The sequence below is a fragment of the Bipolaris sorokiniana genome, assembly GCF_000338995.1.
Source record: "Bipolaris sorokiniana ND90Pr unplaced genomic scaffold COCSAscaffold_2, whole genome shotgun sequence".
Taxonomy (NCBI): domain Eukaryota; kingdom Fungi; phylum Ascomycota; class Dothideomycetes; order Pleosporales; family Pleosporaceae; genus Bipolaris; species Bipolaris sorokiniana.
The window spans coordinates 666937-684703 of NW_006911896.1; the positions used below are offsets into that span (position 1 = coordinate 666937).

Genomic DNA, 17767 nt, shown 5'->3' on the forward strand with positions numbered 1-17767 from the left:
AAGCACCCAAAACTTGAAGCAAAATAAGCCATGTAGCTTACGAGTCTATGACGCTGCATGCATATCTCGAACACAAACAAAGTTTCAACACATTTCAAAACATGCAGAAGGCTACATGCGACACAACCACAAACAAATGCAATGCCAAACTTACGCCTCCTTGAGATTGCCTCGGCCATTTACTCTGCAAAATACGGTCTGTCAGCAAAAGCAGTAACAATGAGAACGGTGATATCGTCACTCTGCGATAATCCGGCTGTGGGGCCGGCGTACCCGTAGCAGAGTTCCTACTAACGAGCACGACCCCCATATACCCATACTATAGGCTTTGACGGCTTCATTCATATACTGTGCGACGAGTAGACGCAGTACATGACTAGAATTGCAGAGTCGGTGAAACTAGGTGGATACTTTCTACGTAAGTTCATTGTCATGGATAGTTCGAAGACCGAAGAGAACCAGTCGCCTAGTTACAAGAAGGTCCGAATGGTTTGCAGTGGCCGGGGGAAGACATGAGTTTTGAGATAGTGGATAAGGCGATACTGGAGATCGAGGCAAGAGAGACAAGTAGGCTAGGGGGGGTGTGGCGTTTATTTGGGTGTTGGCCCGAAAAGTGGTGCGATTCTAATGAATCCACTACCGTGCTTCTTTGTGAACGCATTCAACACTATTCATAACACCATTACGACATCGCAATCCATACTCACACCCCATTCTATCCCATCCCATCCAACACACCGCCGTCCAGAATCTCCTCGGAAAGTCTTCACACCGTGGAATACCAGCACACCTAACTGAAACACCCACCAACGCAGCCCCCATCCCCACTACGAACTTTATCCCCCCATCAGCTTCTCTGCACAACTCTCTCGCGTCAAAGAAGCAACAAAAGATCTTCCATCAAAACCTAGTCCAAAACCGAGACCGCGGTGTGAATGCCGAAAAAGAAAATTTTCAAAGATGACACGCCCCCCCCCCCTTCGCGGCATATTGCGAGGAGAAAGAAAGAAAGAAAGAACAAAAAATGAACTAGTAGGACTGGAGAAACAGAGAGAGACAAGAACAAACAAAAAAAAAGAGTTGATCGTGTGTCACCACGCGATTTTTTGCGAATCAGGCTACTGGGACTAGCGCGACTTTGCCAGAAAGGTTTCGCTTGATTTTCCTCGGGCGATGGAGAGAGCATAAGTGGTGCATTAATTTTGTGCAGCGTGATGATGACTGCTTTATAGGGGGGATTGCTGTGTGAAGCAATGACGTGGGATTATGTTCACCTGGGATTTCTCGTGGCTTTTCTGATTGGGAGTCTAGAGGAGCTGAGTGCATTGCTCCTTTTTGGTATGGTTGAACTCTAGATCTCGCAGTTGGACATTCCCTCAGCGAATGTTTGGTGCGATACGAGGTATCGTCGTGGCTAGAGGGTGTGACGGAACGACAAAGACTGAAGCGATGTTATTCGAGGAGACCAAGATGTCAGTTTACACTGGCTTGGGTGAATTTGATTTGGTTTTTTTGTTTGCTCTGCCTGAGAACAAGCACTTGGTTATGAGGAGCTTCGCACTCGTAAGCATCATCATCTCTTCCTTCTTTTTACCGTGGAATACCATGAGAGTGCAAAGTTATTGGATAGACCGCAAGCATTTCCAAGTGGCTACATTCTTACACAGATATGCTACCACCTCACCCACTTTCTCATGTATATTTCCGGTATGGATTGATACGTCGCTCTCCTTGCCTGGTATCACTGGGGCGTCTGAAGCCTTCGAATATCTCCTAGTCTTCTTGCAGAACACAGGTGAGGGATGAGCCATCTCTTAGAAATGAGTGCTCATTTGACATTTCGCTGATGCTGAAGGGTCGTTTGAGTGGATTTTGTTTTACTCCGCTGTCAGCTGGAAATTTTGAGAGAGAAGCAAATTTTCAGATACCTAGAGACTTTCGGTAAAAGTAGGCGCGCGACTGTTATGGTAAAGACGATACAACGTTTTGATTGCATCCTGCGTTTTGCGCATGGTTGCAATAGATTTGTTTAATATCAGTAAAGATACACTGTGGGAGGAGTGAAGAGTGATCGGATTATAGTAAACATGAACAGAAAATACAAACTGATTGCGAGACATGGTCTTTTTCTCTGATAAGAGCTGTTGAGTCGATAAGTACTCCTGCATTTGGAAAGCGTATTGAGACTCAGTGCATATGTTGGGAGAGGATGACATTCTAAGGAAGAAGAGGAGGTGGCGGTTCTATCAGGTTGTATTGTAGCGTACAGACGGTGTTGAATATTTGTAGCTTCAGCTATATATCCCTGGCCGTGTTAACTGTCTTACATTCTCCAGCTACTCGCTCTTATAATTGCAACTGCTCTAAGTATTTCTTCCCCTTGAATCAAAGGAGGATATACTCGTTGCCTGCTGATGACTAGTAGGTGGATTGAGAGAGTTAGATCGGTAAAGTTAAATGATGGCCTCTACCTGCCGCATAAAGATATAGAGAAGATTGGCATACTAACTAGACAAAGAATAGCATACTCAGTCACCAAAGGTGCAAGATAATGATGAATAGGGGCCGAATAGTAAGCCCGTTAGGTCATAAATCATCGAAGGAACGGGGAAAAGAAGAGTGGGTCCTTTAATACTATGATTTTCAGATGCCGGGACTCTACTAAAGGAAATCATGATATTTGGCGACGTTAACTTCTTAAAAAGTATACTCGAGGTCTTTATAACGGCACCAAAAAGTGCATATGAACGGCCCAGGTTTTCGAGAAAGTCAGAATATAGAACATCGCGGCTACATACTGTGCAGGTGAGTCTGAAGTTTGGCCTGGTGTAGATAAAAAGCTTCGGGTACTGTTTCCCAAGTCATGGAATAGCCACACCCACGCAATGACATGGTTGAGTATCACAAGAAGAAGTGGTGGAAGCCACAAGACGATACAATAGACAAGAACAAAGTCTGTTGCAAAAGAGACTCAATATTCATCTGTACTCATACCTCAGATTCCTGGATTTTGCTAGAGCCGTTTACAAACTCATAATTTTCCTACCGTTTTTGTACTGCAATCACTGTCAAAACGTTCCTGCTGTTGAACAGGAGATGTAGTTTTGGTCCAGCAGATACTGGTATTGAGTCCGAGTGTCCTATAGTGAAAGGTTCCAAGAAAGAAAGAAACGAATCCGATTAATTCTTTGAAAAACCGTTGAGGAAGAGGACATTGCATTCGGTCAATGGCCCCTTACTTGATGTTATCAGACCAACTGTGACTACCAGCGCCCTGGATAGAATAATCTTTGAATTTTTTGCACTGCAAAAGTAATCAAATCCATTCGTGTTAAGTTTTTGAGCCATGAAGTAAGCCGAGTTAGACATCGATAGGCAACCAAGTCACGTGGTCAGTGCGACGGCAAAAAAGACAAAAAAGACTTTTTGGACGATCAGAGGTGGATTCGAACACTAGAGCCACCACACCACGACAATGCCAAAATACTCACAAAAAAAATGGTAGCTTCTCTTTGATTGAGCGTGTCATCCTTAGTGCAGGGGCCATGCTAATCTTCTCTGTATCGTTTCATTGACCAAATGCCCGAAGGCGAAGTGAAGTAAAATCAAAAAAATTATATAGTCAGTTACAATAAAAAATGGGGTGCAAAGTAGCAACAGTTGAACCTGCTAGCTCAACCCCTATGTGGGTGATGCACAGACGGTGCACGGATCATTGATTCTTCGTTATTGCCAATATCTGACGCAAACCCTCTCCACCGCTTTCCCAGCCTCCGCTCCCCAATATTGCCCGTGCCACTCCGCTCGTACACATGCTCTGAGTGGACATAGTTTCAAGTTTCTTCCATCCTTTATTTGAAGTCTGAATGGCCTTACCATCAATTAGACGCTGTGCGACCATTGCGTTATCTTCACTCTACGTCTAGGCAAGGAGTACTGGTGCATTTATCACCCGCACTTCTTCGTACAAGCGATTCGCAGGTTGGCAAAAGCCAGAGAACTGCCCTAGACAGAATCTCCTGGCTTCTGCTGCTTATCTCCATCTGGTGTCGCGTTAGAGGCATCACAGGGAACACATAAGGAATTAGACCAGACCACCCGAGCTTCAACACCGATACATTGAGATTATAGTTCATGATTCAAACTTGTAGCGCGGATCAAGCTCATCTTGGTAGTGAACTACGTGTTCTAAAAAATATGCGCTTTCGAACCGTGAAACGAGCTCTGTGCTTAATCACAGATTGTTGAGTGCCATAAATTAGCGCACCAACAGCGCACCAACAAGGCGATGATTCGGACGCTTGGGGTCATAGGATAACTGCGTACAACAAGTTTGGGAACGATAAAATCAATCAAGAACCAGTGGATTAATTTTCGCTAGCTTCGCCGGAGCATTGAGAGAGTGATATATTTGGTCACGAATGACGATCTCATGTCAAAGACACATCATGTGAGGTTAAGTAAGACCGGGTGTATTCACAGTTTTGCAATCGCAAATATTCCTATCTCAGCTGAAAGCAACAATGTAATAAATTTTAACATATCAGAACAAGAAGTCTGAATTCATTCATTCATAGCTGCGTACAGGCTAGTTTATTGCTTCGCGCTCAGAACCTCCTTGACGACCGCGATGACCTGTGGAAATGCATCCTTGGGAGCAGCGACTACACCCTTGTTTTCTTTGAGTGTCCTACCAAGACCAAAGTCAAGCGGCTTTCCATAGGCATCAGTGACTTCACCGCCTGCCTCTTGAACGAGGACAACACCAGCAGCATGGTCCCAGATCTTCTCTTGGTAAGTCTTACTAGTGGGCAATCTCAAGTATAGATCGCCAGCTCCACGGGCAATGGAGCAATATTTGGCTTGAGAATCCATGCGGACCGAGGGCTTGGTGATGCCGAGCTTGGAGGCAATGGCAGCATTTTCGCCTTGTGATGAGTGACCCGCTTCAACAGACTCGCAAAAGGTAGCTTGAGTAACGTCTGACAGCGGCTTCATCTTGATACCCTTTGGTTCTTGGAGGGCGCCCTTGCTCAGCGGTCGGCTGGTAGCACCTTGGCCCTTCACTGCAGCAAACAAAACACCCTTACCTTCCTTGTCATCTGCATCCTGCCCAGTGGTGGCATCAAGCGGTGCTTGGTCATCTACTGGGAGGTTGGGGCACCCAATGACACCCAAAGTTGGGACTCCATCTACAAGCAACCCTAGGCAGACAGCGTACTGTCCGCCACGCAGGAAGCCCTTTGTGCCGTCAATGGGATCAAGTGCCCAAATCCTTCCCTTTCTGCCTCCCTCGCTGTTTCCCTGGTCGATAGCAGATAGCATCGCGTCGGCGCTCTTGATGGGCCCGCCAATCTTGGATTCTGCCGCACTGTCGTCCAGCTTTGCTGCTTGTACGAGATCCCAGACAAGGTCCCGTAGCGAGTCGTTCTTGCGGAGATCGTCGGCATCCTCTTCTCCAACTACCTCATCCTCGGGGAAAGCATGCTTTATGGATGCAATGATCAGGGCCTGTGCACCAAAGTCGCCAATTGTGACGGGGGACGAGTCGCTCTTGGACAGAGTGCCCTTGGAGTGGCTCGAGTATACCGACTTTGTGAGGATGGAGGCGCGCTGGACGGCCAGGAGAGCAATCTCAAGCTCTTTCTCATACGCCATGATGTGCGTAGTATAATTCGTATGTAGGAAGTGTGATGTCTGTATTGCGATGGATGGGTAGATGTGCTGTTTCAATTGAGAAAGACGAGCAACACTGCGAGAGAGCAGAGACGGGTTGATGAGTGAGAAAGCCAGGATGGCAAGAGCTAGCAGAAAGAATCTTGATGGCGCGATGTGAGTGGACATGAGCTAATGGTCTTGTGCCCCTCCACGCGCTGGTGGGGGTGCTGCCGTGGAATGGGTTCACGGCGAGGGACCGAGCTTGGCAACGGCGGGCGGAGGTTACTGCTTTGGTCATGGCCGCCATAGCAACAACAACAACCCTACAGCTTATGTGACCGACTAGCTGCTTTCGATATTGCCATCACACGTCGCTTTCTCTGCGTTGGCATTTTGGCGTTTCTTTTTGCAACATCCGTCTGACATTCGGCTAAGACCCTGACTCTCCCGTCTGACCCGCATGAGAGTAAACAAAGACTGGTACACACAAGCCCACCGACCTGCCACATCACGGCGCACGCCATTCTGTGCATCAAAGCTCGAAACACGCCTACACGCAATATCGTTGCCCAGCCAGCTCAATAGTACATAATGACTTCGACACAGCAGCAGCCAGCGCTTGCAACTACCAAGCGCAAGTTCAACAAACTCCTCGACAATCTCACTGCAAGTACATCCACCACTTCACTCGCGAATAGCCTCCAAGAATCGAACGCATCGACGGAATCACTTTCGGATCTAGATGATCCAAGTCAACCAAACAAACGCCCACGCAGCGCAGGATTGAGCACAGAGCGAGAACGGAACATATCAGAGGGCCAGGAGCGCATACGACAACTGAAAGAGCAACTTATGACGCCACGAAGAGAAGGAACCGTCAGAGTTGTAGGAAAGACGCTATATACCCCCAAAGCATCGACGCCAAAGGCCTCGACACCACGCAAAGAACCAAACTTCCAACCCTACAGCCAAGAACATTTCCTAGCGAGGCTCAAGACATTCGCAGATGTGAAGAAGTGGACCACAAAACCAGATGCGATAAACGAGGTCGAGTGGGCCATGAGAGGATGGAGCTGCGACATCTGGAACACAGTCGCCTGCAAGGGAGGGTGTGAGAACCGTGTGGCGGTCAAACTGAGACCCAAACGAAAAGATGCAAGTGGAAGAGACCTTGAAATGAGCGAAGACCTAACGATTGAGGTCGACAATGCGTTGGTGGAAAGGTACAAAGAACTGATAGTTGAGGGACATGCCGAAGATTGCTTGTGGAGGAAGAGAGGCTGTCAAGGTATGCGCTGAGATGTATGTGAAGTCAACGCACTTTCTAACAACCAAAACAGAAGATATTTATCATATCCCCATCGCATCGCGAGCGAAGAGCTCAGCTGAATTGCTCGATCGATATCGCTCTCTCAGGGCCATAGCTACCGACCTACCCTTTCTCGAACACATCACATATCCCGAGCCGTCGATACGCCGCATCGTTGAGCGCATACCCTCTACATTCTTCACATCGACACCCGACACTCCATACCCTACGTCATCAACTGACATTGTAGCCTTTGGCTTTGCTCTTTTCGGATGGACAGGCGTCTCAGAATCGCGCATCTCCCTCGCAGTATGCAACCACTGCTTCCAGCGCCTCGGTCTCTGGCTTTCCTCTGCCTCGCGTCTGCAAGAAATGAGCCGAAAACTCGAAGTACCCGTGGACAGCCTCCGTCTGAACCTCGTAGAAGCCCACCGCGAACACTGTCCCTGGAAAAACGCAGAGGTACAAGGAAACTCTAAAGACGGTCCCATAGCAAACATGGCAGCCTGGCAGACGCTGCAATTCATACTCCTCGGTAGACCCAAAGACGCCTTTTCATCTTCCTCTGGCGCCGCTGTTGCTCCGAGTACCCCGCAGAAATCGACGCCGAGGAAATCGCATACCGGCCGCACAGACAGTGTCGAGTTGGATGCGGAGCTCGAGTATCCACGCGGCAGTATGGATAGCGTTGAGCGACCCAAGTACAATGACGAGGATGAAGAGGGAGGCCTCAAAGAGAAATGGATCAAGTTGAAAGCAAAATTGAAACGCAGTGCCAGTAAAAAGAGTATGAAGAGCACGAAGAGTGGAAAGAGTGGCAAGAGCGGGAAGAGCACTTTTACGAAGGAGAAGTAGATGTTGCTGAGATGCTATTTTTTTGGGGAAAGACGATTTTCATGTGATGGATTTGGTTCCCTTTTAATGAATACCTTTTTCTTTTCTTGTTGGATACACAGAGATGAAGGGTGCAGGGCAGGTCGGAGGAGACTAAGAATATTGTCGAGGATGGAGGAAATTAAATTTTAATCTTTTTATCTTCTTGTTTAGTCAAGTTCGAATTGTCTGTGTCACGCTTCCAGATATCTCAATGCGAAAAAGTTGTAAAATGGTGAGAGATCGATTCAAGGTATTCCAATTTCAAGAGCGAAACGCAACGCTTCAATGCAGTCTATCGAAAAAAAAGCTGATTTTATGTTGGATTTTCCACAAAAAAAGATACAAGAGAAGTCAAGAAGAAAGAAAAATGTACTGATTGAACAACCGAAAAGATGCAAAAGAGACAATGAAATACAAAGACCCAAGAGAAAAACAGTTACTATAACACAGCAATGAAAACTTAATCACATAATTCCCTCCCCTCCTTTGCCCCATCCTTCCCATTTTGTCCATCCCCTCATTGATTGACCCCACCTACCAAATTCGCCCATGTTTACCAAGCGCAAACAAGCAAAAAGAACAGAACAAGAACAGATAAAATAAATTCCCGAGTATAGGGTATCACGTATTGGAGATGCCCACCGAACCACCCCTCCGCATACTTCGCCATTTCCGTCCCTCCCTAACCCACTTTCCCTAACCCATTCCGGTTTGCCAAAATAAATAAATAGACAGGGTAAGATAAGTATGTGAAAATCGAGTAAAAAAGAAAGAAACGGTGATAGATTCGAGTAACAGAGAGGAAAAAAACAAGAAAAGAAAAAGAAGTAGAACGAAAGAGTCACACAGGGATTCTGGAGACTCCTTTCTCGTTCTTCCTCACCCCTAGCTCTCATCAGCTAGGCTCCTTTCTTTTTCTCAAGCGCCGTTTCCTCCTCGAAAATGCCACTTAACTCCCCTATTTGCGATAGAAATGCATATCTGATATCTGAGAAGAAAGAAAAAAAACTATATATAAATGTATATTGTTATATATTGCAATTTTTTTCTGTCAAGCAGCAATGGTAGGGGTGGGTGTAAGAACGCCGCCGCCCATAGTATCTTCGTCATCGTCGAATTCGTCAACAAAAGTGCTTTCGGTGCCTGCGTCTAAGTCGTCCGTGTCAATGTCTGCTTCTTCACCAGCATCGTTGAGGTTCTCGACTTCTTCTAGCCCCTCTGCTGCGTGCACGTGCTGGGGTTCAAGTTCCACGGGCATGTGCATGACGTGAGTGTTCATGCCGTTTGCATACGTGTTCGGGGGTAGATGAAGCTGTGACAGCTCATATTGAAGAGCTTCAATGTTCTCGTGCAGATGCTCCGTCATCTCGACGTTGTTTTCCTCGTCGTCGGAATGGTCGTATGCGGTGTAAAAGGGCGAGGGTCCAGATGCGGTGATGCTTGTAAAATGTGCTGGTTCTTCCGTCACGCCAAACACTGTCGTTACGGTTATAGAGTCAGGGCTCGGGATGGGATCAGCGTGGTACACGCCCGAGAAAAACTCGTGCATGGCTCCGGCTAATTCATCGGCATGTCCGCGCTCCTCCTTGTCTTTTTTCTGTTTCGCCATCGCCCGTTGTTCTGCTTCTTTCTTGGCTAGAATCTCGGCTTCCAGCCGGCACTTTGCGCGAACACTGGTTTTACGTGCGCATGTCGGGCAATGGTAATTGACAGTGCAGAATGTGCATGTGCACGACTGCGTTGATGCAGAACATTGCTAAATCTAGTGTCAGTATTATGTGTTAACTAAAAGAAAAGAAGGGGGACGAACATCACAAACAAGGACTGCGCACTCTGAGCACTCTTTGAGCATGGCAGGACATTGCGGTCTGCTGTCTCCCACCGGTCTCGGGTATTGGCAAAAGTAGGCTCCGCAACCTTCCCATTGAACAGGATGACGTGGATTGCATGGCAATGGAAGTGGGTTTGTGACTGGATGGTTGACAGGTACACGTTGTGGGTTTTGCAACCAAGGGCTCGTAGATCGACCTCTGACACCAGAAACACTGAGGGATCGTGGACGCGCTGAGCTGACAGGAACAAAAGACAACGAAGAAGCAAGGGGGAATGGATCGGGGGTTGGCATCGAGCTGAACGAGGTTGTAGTCGACATGTCAATTGAAGAATGTTGTGGAGGAGCAACGAGGGTCTGTGACTGTGACATTGGCGTCTCGGAGGATTCAGACTCATTGTCCCCGTTGGAATACAAGTCGATATTCGATGAAGACGCAGTAGGCGTGCGCTCGGGGTCAGGCGTGCTCGCTCGGTTTGGGTTAAATTCGGGGATGACAAGGCGTTGTGGTGGCTCGTTGTGTGCTCGAACATGCTCCCGCTCCGTGTGCAGTTCCCGGTAGCCACATTTGCGGACCTTCAATGCCCGGAAGTCGTGTTCTTTGCAAATGGGGCTCTTGCAGGCCCGGCACGAGACCTTCCATCTAAAACTCCTATAGCAGTCATTGCACAAGCCTCTGGGACATGTTTGCTGTTGCAGATCTAGCGAATCCTGCTTCAGGTATGAGAGTATGTCAACATCCTCGCCAAGCACATACTCATATAGGCCATTGTTCTTCAACTCTCGAATGTAGTCGACAGGTCGGAGCGAGTTGCTGAAATCAGGATCTTCGAACTCTTTCTTGCGTGGCAGGGGCGCTGCACGTATCTTGTCTGCTCCTCTGCCTCCTAACCCAGTACCCAGAACGGCAATTCCACCACCACCGGAAAATATAGGCTCCAGACAGCACCAATGCATGTTGAGCTTAGGAGGTTCGCGGTTAGCAGGCAGTACAGGCATTCCATTGTTCATGTTTCCGCCGTCTTCAGAGTCGGAAGAGTCGTCGTCATGCGCGCTCTCGTTCATGAGGTTTGGTGATCGCGTCGCTCCGGGCGCCCACCAAAAGCGATTCCGGTCAGCCCTCTCTTCTTGACTGCGCTCCTCTGCAGACGGCATCGACCCAGATGCTTGCCCAAGTGAACCCAGCGTGCCGGTATTTCCGAAAGCCAGGTTTGCAAAATGCCGTGTCTTTGCGCGTTTTCTCGGTATTGGTCTGTTGAAGGCGCAGCTCGCACACAGCGTCTTCCGGCAGCCCATGCAGTGCATACGAACACTGCACGACTCGCACCGCTCTAGAATGATGTCATCGCATTGTGAACATTTGACGTCCTTGACAAAGGCTGTGTGACTCCTTCGTTCGTGCACTGGGACGTGTTTGCCTTCTCCCGCAAAGTCGCTATTGTCAGGCCCAAGTGGCTCGCCATCTTGGCCCGTCTCAGCAATTTCCCATAACCTGCCGTCATGGTCACCCAGCGTCTTGGTGCCATCCACTGGCCCTATGCGGTTACTTGATCGCCAGAGCCTGTCAAAGGGTACCCAGACCTCCATGTTCAATGGACCTGCTCTTCCTGCATGGTAGTCTTTTCGCCGAAAGCATCTGCCACCAGGGCTCGGACACCATGCAGTGTCGGTCCATATTCCCAGCTGATGGCATATCTCGATAAGTTGGTGAGTGGGGTCGGAGTCGGAGTCTCTTCGGATGAGAGAGGAGGGAAGGTAAGGGCGTCGACGGTGGTGTCGGCAGCGGTAGGTGTAGAGGCTTTTGAGGGCGAGGTCCTTTTGGATCCACGGGGCATCCTTGAGGGTGTAGGGTTCCAAGAATGGGACAATGTGGTATTTGATGGAGACGTTCTTGCAGCCGCGGACAGACAGGTGCTGGAGCGTGTGAATGCGCGGGCCGAGGACGCTCCCGACTAGGGCTATGCCTGTGACTGCTGTATTGCAGAGGTCTAGGCTGGTCAGCCGTGTGCCGTTGGGGGATATGATGTGTTTAAGGAGGGCGTCAAAAGAGTAGGCCTTGGACTGGCGCTCCCGGTTGTCGGGCGTCTCATTGCCTGGGGAGCCGACAGTGACGGCGGGCTGGGGCAGGCGAAAGGACAGCGTCTTCCATGCGAGCGGGTACTGGCGGAGGAAGTCGCGCAGATGACGCGAGGTGTGGTAGAGTTGGAGGAGGGTGGCGGTGGAGATTTGGGCGAGGAGCGATTCGAGGATGGGGGGGTAAGCGGTGACGATGGATTCGAAGAGGCTGAGCGAGGTGTCGTATGCAGCGGCGTGGGCCATTGCCGTGGGCGTGGGCGTGGTGGTGAGTGAGTCGCAGGTCCATACGGCCGCGTGGACGTGCTGCTGTTGCGTGGCCATGAGGGTGCCAGCCGCGACGGGGGGAAGAGAGAGAGTGCAGACAGAGACCCTCAAGGGATGTGGACATGCACAAGCGCAACGCGTGGGTCGTGTCGCGCAGGCGAGGATGGTCGTGTGAGTGAGGCGTGGGCGGGCCGTGGGTCAGTTAGTAGTCAGTAGTCAGTCGTAGTCGGTCGTCGGAAGAGCACACAAGCACACACACACGCACACAGGCTGCTTGACGGGCCAAGCATCGAAGGCGATCCTCTATCTCTGCCTCAGCAGCCAGCGGGTCCAGCTACGGTCAATTCGCCATGGACAGGTTGGAACACCGTCCCATGCCACCGCCGCCGCCTCTCTTGAATCCACACCAGCAACTGTTGGGCGCGCCAAGCACACGTCTTCTGCTGCATAATGGCATACATGGGCAGTCGGCCCTGCTGGCGCTGGTGGCGCGGCACATATACTACGGTGGGTTGGCGTAGCCAGCCCACCAGCCCTGCCACTGACTTGCATCCATTGTCTGCCAGCTCAACACCGAGTGTCTGGCTGGCTGTCTGCTTCAATCAGGCTTAGTGCCTTTGTTGCGTGACTACTAACTGTCCATGTGGCTGCGCAACGTTATGTATCTAAGTATGTCGAGTACGGTACGTGACATACATACATGTTCATCACCCCTCCGTCGCGCGCGCACACACCGCCTTTAGATGCTCCTACAAGGAAGCATGTAGTAGTATGTATTAATCACGGCCATGTCATGTCCACTATCGTCTAAATAAAGGCGCCAGCTCAAACCCAAAAACACAATCACTCCAAACACACTCGCTTGCACAATCAGAAACGCCAAGCCAAACCCACAACCCAGGTCACCACCCCTTGCGCCTAGCAACCCACGTGAGCCATGCCGTGGCCAGTAATCCTACAAAAAACAAAAGCCTCCATGACCTGCTGCGTTACCCAGGCCGGGCGCACGATGAAGTGGCACCCACTCGACACAATCGCCAGATAACCACCGCCTGCCTTCTGACAACCACCGCTCTGACCCCACTTTGCCACTGCCACTGCCGCCCCGACCGCCAGTAATCCCATCCATCCTACTGTACCTAGAACACCCAGTTGCCCTCCGTGTCTTGATCCTCCAATCCATCAAACAGCACGATATCCCAATCCACCATCGATCCTGTCCCACATCCCGATGTTGGCCACAGCGAATTGTGAGTAAACGAGAAGATGGGCAGACGATCGCCAGATGCCGTCGCATTCATCAGCTTCCCGGCGTCCGAGTCAATGTCGAACCCCGTCCGCACCGGCGGCTTTTGAAACTCCATCTCCACTGTCCCGAAAAATGGCAGCGTGTGTCGTGTGCTCCCCGTCGCCTGTCGGTTCGGATCCAACGACGATAGCATCTTCTTCAGTGCGATGGCACTGTGAGCTGCTATCTTTTCCCGTGCTCCTCCCGCCTTAGCCAGCTTCTCCATCTCGCCAATCAATCGGCATATCATGGCAAAATCTGTTCCCTTTGTGTGTTGCACCTCCATCTTGTCTTTTGAGCTCAGATCAATCACAATGTCCAACGTAAGCGTCACAGCCGCAATAAATACGGCCGTCTCCGCCATTCGACAGCACGCCTGCGTCATGTTGGCGTTTCGCAGTGCAAACCATCGCATCAAGAGGTTGCGACTTGCGTGCAGTGCTGTCACCTTGGAGTAGTCGTATCGCTTATCCTGTTGAGCTCGCAGTAAGTATGGCAGGTGAATAAACATCCGTGTCTCGAAGTGAAACATCTGCACGATCAGTCGCTCCAGTGCTGCTGACGATTCAGGCGATCGTGCTGTAGGCGGAATATTCGGCACCTCCCAAAACTCTTTTGGCATCTGTCGCATATACATCTCGAGCTTCTCATCCAGTTTAAGTGCTGCAGAGTACCCTTGCGGCGACACTTCGCGGTCCAGCTCCGCCACCTGCTGAGTGATGTCGTTGAGTTTCGCACGGTGTTGAAGATGCGAGTCCGCGTCCGCTGGCACTGGATAATTCTCCGCGCCAAAAGGAAGCCGAAGATGCAGAGACAAATACCGGTCCACATCAACAAAGCTACGCCATATGCCCTTTGCATTCGACACCGTCGGAATCGGTGGATTATGGTCTGGTTGCGCTATAATGCGTTGGAATCCCATGAGATGGGCCAGGTTGAGGCCGCGTCGAACCACCAGCCACGACTGCCTCAGTGATGCGTTAGTCAAGTGGTAGAATGCGAGTAGAAGCATCGTCTCAAGCCCGTGCAGTGTCATCATCTGTTCGTCTGACGAGGCAACAATAGATGTTACCGTTGCAATATAGCTCTGCATGGTTGCGTCCAAGTCGTGTATGCTTGACAGTCGCGATATCTCAAAGTCAGCCGGGAGTGAGTTGAGACAGATGGCCAAGTGCAGAAGCGTCCGAGCCACAATGATTGATCTTTCCTGAGCAACTGCTTGCATGTCGAGGGCGTATGACTGGATGTCTTTGCGCACATAGATTTCTTCCGACGCTCGATAAATGTTCTCGAGTATCATCCAGCCGTTCGATGACTCAAACACAATATCTGCGTCGCGTTGTGACGGCAGCAGAGCCACCAACGATCGATGGGCATGGTCATATACCTCAAGTGATTCTTTGCGCTCTTGCTTGTCCACAAGCGTTTGTATCGAAGGTGCCGAATTCCATGTTTGTGCACCGAGCTGCTACTGTCAGTGGGCCGTTTTCCAGCAACACATAGGGAACTCACAATGCCGTCTCCTATCGACGACTCGCTCCGCACATCGCTTGGCAAGCCTAACCTACACCATTTGCTAATCTTCTCGCCCGATCCTGACGCAATCAAGGGCGGACTTTGCAGGCCACTCGGTGTGGTATTCGTCGAACTCTTGCGACACACAAATCTTTCAAAGAGCTGCTCAAGCTTGCTCAGTCTTTCCGCCATATGCACTGAGCATGTACTCTCCTCATCTGCAGACCCTGAAAGACTTTGGTCCAAGCCAACCAATGATGGCATACTGGTTTGGCTTACATGTGCGTGAACCTTGCGTTTCTTGCCTATGGGAATGTCAGTACACAGCCTTAAACACACTAGTATATCATCTGCTATCCTACATTGCCAACAAGGCCGACGGGGGCTTTTGGATGTTCTTTTCCTAGAATGGTTACTCGTGTTGCTGGGCGTATCCATATTAGCTTCACAGAACATGCAATACTTGGGTTCTCTAATCTGTCTGTCGACACATCGTTTTGTAAAGGGTGCGACCTTACTTTCATAGCGGGGCGAAGGTAATGCGATGGCGATGGCGATGGCGGATGTGGAGCTGACAATTGGGGTGCCGGCCGCAATTCGTCCGCACTTAAGGGTCAGGCCGAGAATTATCCATGCTAATAGGGCGTCCACATCCGGCCCTTTTTTTGGTACCCGCATACCATCGTAGCCACTTTTACTTTGGCACACATGGTTGTCACGATGTCCTCATGGATGTAATTCGTTCTTGCATCTCTTGGCCCAGCTCATCGTCGTCTCCAGATTACAGAGCGAATCGATCTATCCGGATACAGAGAAAAAAAAACAAATGCGCTGTATTATTGATACCACGCCACGGATCACGCATCGATGGAGCGAGTAATCAGAGCGCGACCGCTGCTTAGATGCCCTATCTCCGCGATGCGCAACATCGACAGGGCGCACCAAAACTGACTGACGCTTATGCTACCGTGTCCTGGGCGATCGAACTTTCCCGGATCTAGTGTTCCCGTCTTGTCGCGTTGCTCTACTGTTTGGTCCATCTCATCGGTGATTATCATCCCTTTCCGACGTCCGTTGCCCGAGTAAAACTGCCCGGCAAGGACAAGTTTTGTTGCTACAAGGCTCCACGCAATACTGTTGTAGGAAACGTCGTACCTTTGAGGTCGTCTCCAACCGGTGGATGCATCTGACAAACGGGTACTTTGTCATTGGATCCTGCGATTGACGACATCGACTACGCGGGCGACGCGCAATAACTGAAGACGGACTATTACGGCGAGCGTAACCTAAGGATTCTCTGTAGAAACGCTAGCGCCAAAATTGATGCGTTATCCTCGCCACCCCGGTATCTGCATGTATGGGTGACTAGGGCGGAATGGGACTAAAATCGTTCGTTACCGACCAAAGGCGGAGGGTATGTGGAGGATCAAAGTGCGCAATTCGATTTTCGGCGTTGAAGAAGGCGTTCGACCCAATTTTTGATTCCCGTTGCCACAAAGAAGCACGTGGCCCGCTTTACGTGGGACAACGATGCCCGAACGCCTGGTTTTGAGATTCCGGACGTAAGCAGGTTTACGTTTATAGCCCGACCGAAACATGGGCATATGCATATGTATACAGGTAGCCCCGCTGGGTAATTTTTCATGTGATGATTGCCGATTCCTCGGGTACAGCGCTGAGTCTTATCAAACCCGCGCTGGCACAGTGATTATAGTCATGGATGAAAGTAAGGAACTCGTAAAAGCCATGTAGCTCTTTGGGAAGAGCTAAGGAGACGATGCAAGAAACGAATGAAAGCCACGCATAATCGAGCTGGGTAGTAAGCATGGATAACAAACAAAGTCTCACATCATCATTCGCAGATGGACAAGTGGGAAAGGGTTGCGCATGACTGCTATACTCTCCCAACCGTTGGGAGATAGCCAGTGTATCTTCTGTAGGCGCAGATGCTGACGGAGTCCGTAGGCGTACCCGTTATCGATTTTGTCAGCAGTCGTATTCACTATCTGCGGCGAATGCCTAACTCCGATGCAATGCAATCTGTATGGTGACCATCTCAGGCATACATGTCGTCATAATCCTCCTCGTCATCAGCGGGCGGCGGAGGGGGCTGCTTTTTCTTCAACAATTCTTTGCGATCAAGAGGGCACGTAGAGTTCAGCTTGAGCCACGGGCCTATGCAGTCGAGATCAAAGCGGTGATCGTCGTGACATGGAAGCTGAACCACAAGTGGATATTTGTCTATGCATGTCTTGGTCAACTGTGCTCCTTCCTGATGTGATATGCAGCCTACCTTCGAGGAAAGGGTTGACACATATTGGACATGTGTCGGAAGGGTTTAGTTTCTCCTTGGGCACCCTTTCCAATTCGTCCAGGAAGCTGTCGGGTACGCCCTTGAGTTCAGTGGGCGGATCATCGGCATTCTCGCGCAGGATCTCAATCATACTAGCCAACAAGTCTCCCTCTGCGTTGACCTCGTCCGCCGGTCGTCCGCGCATTATCTCGAAAGCATTCGCAAGCAAGCGGAATGCCGCTGCCATATTCTCGGGCTGGGGGAGAGCATTGGGGTTTGTGTGGGACCGTGGATCGGATGTGTCTACAAGCTCGAGCTGCGAAAAGAAGGTGGAGAGGTCTGGCCGGCGGCGAGGCTGCTGCGGCTTGTCATCCTTGGTGGATATATTGTGCTCGACTGCCTCTGGTTATTCTACCGACTGAGTTTCCGGACGAGCAGACTTACCCTCGTAGCCAGACATGGTGGCGATGGTTCCAATTGCGGTGGGTATATGGAGATTCTGGCCGATGCGCTCGCCAGTTCGGCTTATGGAGCTGTGCAAAACTACGCGTCACGGCGGCTGCCTTTAACGCGAACATGGGGAAGAGGCGACCCCGCTGTGGCTCGTGTGTGGCTCGTGTGTGGCGCAGTACATGTGGCGCATGCCATAGGCGATTC

The 17767-nt window shown here is 50.2% G+C and overlaps 6 protein-coding genes across 6 annotated transcripts; 1 reads left to right on the forward strand and 5 right to left on the reverse strand.

The window, feature by feature from the left end:
- Positions 1 to 784: 784 nt before the first annotated feature.
- COCSADRAFT_268788 (uncharacterized protein) lies at positions 785 to 1285 on the reverse strand. The gene has a single exon (XM_007697607.1). The coding sequence runs from the start codon at positions 1184 to 1186 to the stop codon at positions 908 to 910; it is 279 nt and encodes a 92-aa protein (XP_007695797.1). The 5' UTR covers positions 1187 to 1285; the 3' UTR covers positions 785 to 907.
- Positions 1286 to 4414: 3129 nt separating this feature from the next.
- COCSADRAFT_33061 (uncharacterized protein) lies at positions 4415 to 5900 on the reverse strand. Its single transcript, XM_007697253.1, has one exon. It carries the CDS (start codon positions 5842 to 5844, stop codon positions 4594 to 4596), a length of 1251 nt encoding a protein of 416 aa, XP_007695443.1. The 5' UTR covers positions 5845 to 5900; the 3' UTR covers positions 4415 to 4593.
- Positions 5901 to 5986: 86 nt separating this feature from the next.
- COCSADRAFT_33062 (uncharacterized protein) lies at positions 5987 to 7981 on the forward strand. Its single transcript, XM_007697254.1, has 2 exons — positions 5987 to 6946; positions 6999 to 7981. The coding sequence occupies exons 1-2, from the start codon at positions 6250 to 6252 to the stop codon at positions 7820 to 7822; spliced, it is 1521 nt and encodes a 506-aa protein (XP_007695444.1). The 5' UTR covers positions 5987 to 6249; the 3' UTR covers positions 7823 to 7981.
- A 913-nt stretch (positions 7982 to 8894) lies between these two features.
- Positions 8895 to 12071, reverse strand: COCSADRAFT_22578 (uncharacterized protein; the record flags this gene model as incomplete). Its single annotated transcript, XM_007697174.1, has 2 exons — positions 8895 to 9599; positions 9663 to 12071. 2 exons carry the CDS (start codon positions 12069 to 12071, stop codon positions 8895 to 8897), a joined length of 3114 nt encoding a protein of 1037 aa, XP_007695364.1.
- Positions 12072 to 12757: 686 nt separating this feature from the next.
- COCSADRAFT_33064 (uncharacterized protein) lies at positions 12758 to 15341 on the reverse strand. The gene is made up of 3 exons (XM_007697255.1): positions 15180 to 15341; positions 14815 to 15122; positions 12758 to 14767 (listed from the first exon to the last, which is right to left on the reverse strand). Exons 2-3 carry the CDS (start codon positions 15079 to 15081, stop codon positions 13154 to 13156), a joined length of 1881 nt encoding a protein of 626 aa, XP_007695445.1. The 5' UTR covers positions 15082 to 15122; positions 15180 to 15341; the 3' UTR covers positions 12758 to 13153.
- A 1102-nt stretch (positions 15342 to 16443) lies between these two features.
- Positions 16444 to 17648, reverse strand: COCSADRAFT_108196 (uncharacterized protein). The gene is made up of 3 exons (XM_007697608.1): positions 17555 to 17648; positions 17111 to 17506; positions 16444 to 17058 (listed from the first exon to the last, which is right to left on the reverse strand). Exons 1-3 carry the CDS (start codon positions 17568 to 17570, stop codon positions 16874 to 16876), a joined length of 597 nt encoding a protein of 198 aa, XP_007695798.1. The 5' UTR covers positions 17571 to 17648; the 3' UTR covers positions 16444 to 16873.
- Positions 17649 to 17767: the final 119 nt, after the last annotated feature.

Bases quoted from the DNA above. Each gene is read 5' to 3' on its own strand.
- COCSADRAFT_33061 (XM_007697253.1), bottom strand. From the start codon at position 5,844: ATGTCCACTCACATCGCGCCATCAAGATTCTTTCTGCTAGCTCTTGCC.
- COCSADRAFT_33064 (XM_007697255.1), bottom strand. From the start codon at position 15,081: ATGCCATCATTGGTTGGCTTGGACCAAAGTCTTTCAGGGTCTGCAGAT. The intron at 14,768-14,814 runs GTGAGTTCCCTA...TGACAGTAGCAG, and splicing joins CGTCGATAGGAGACGGCATT to CTCGGTGCACAAACATGGAA.
- COCSADRAFT_108196 (XM_007697608.1), bottom strand. The intron at 17,059-17,110 runs GTAGGCTGCATA...AGACATGCATAG, and splicing joins TGTCAACCCTTTCCTCGAAG to ACAAATATCCACTTGTGGTT.
- COCSADRAFT_33062 (XM_007697254.1), top strand. From the start codon at position 6,250: ATGACTTCGACACAGCAGCAGCCAGCGCTTGCAACTACCAAGCGCAAG. The intron at 6,947-6,998 runs GTATGCGCTGAG...CAACCAAAACAG, and splicing joins GAGGAAGAGAGGCTGTCAAG to AAGATATTTATCATATCCCC.
- COCSADRAFT_268788 (XM_007697607.1), bottom strand. From the start codon at position 1,186: ATGCTCTCTCCATCGCCCGAGGAAAATCAAGCGAAACCTTTCTGGCAA.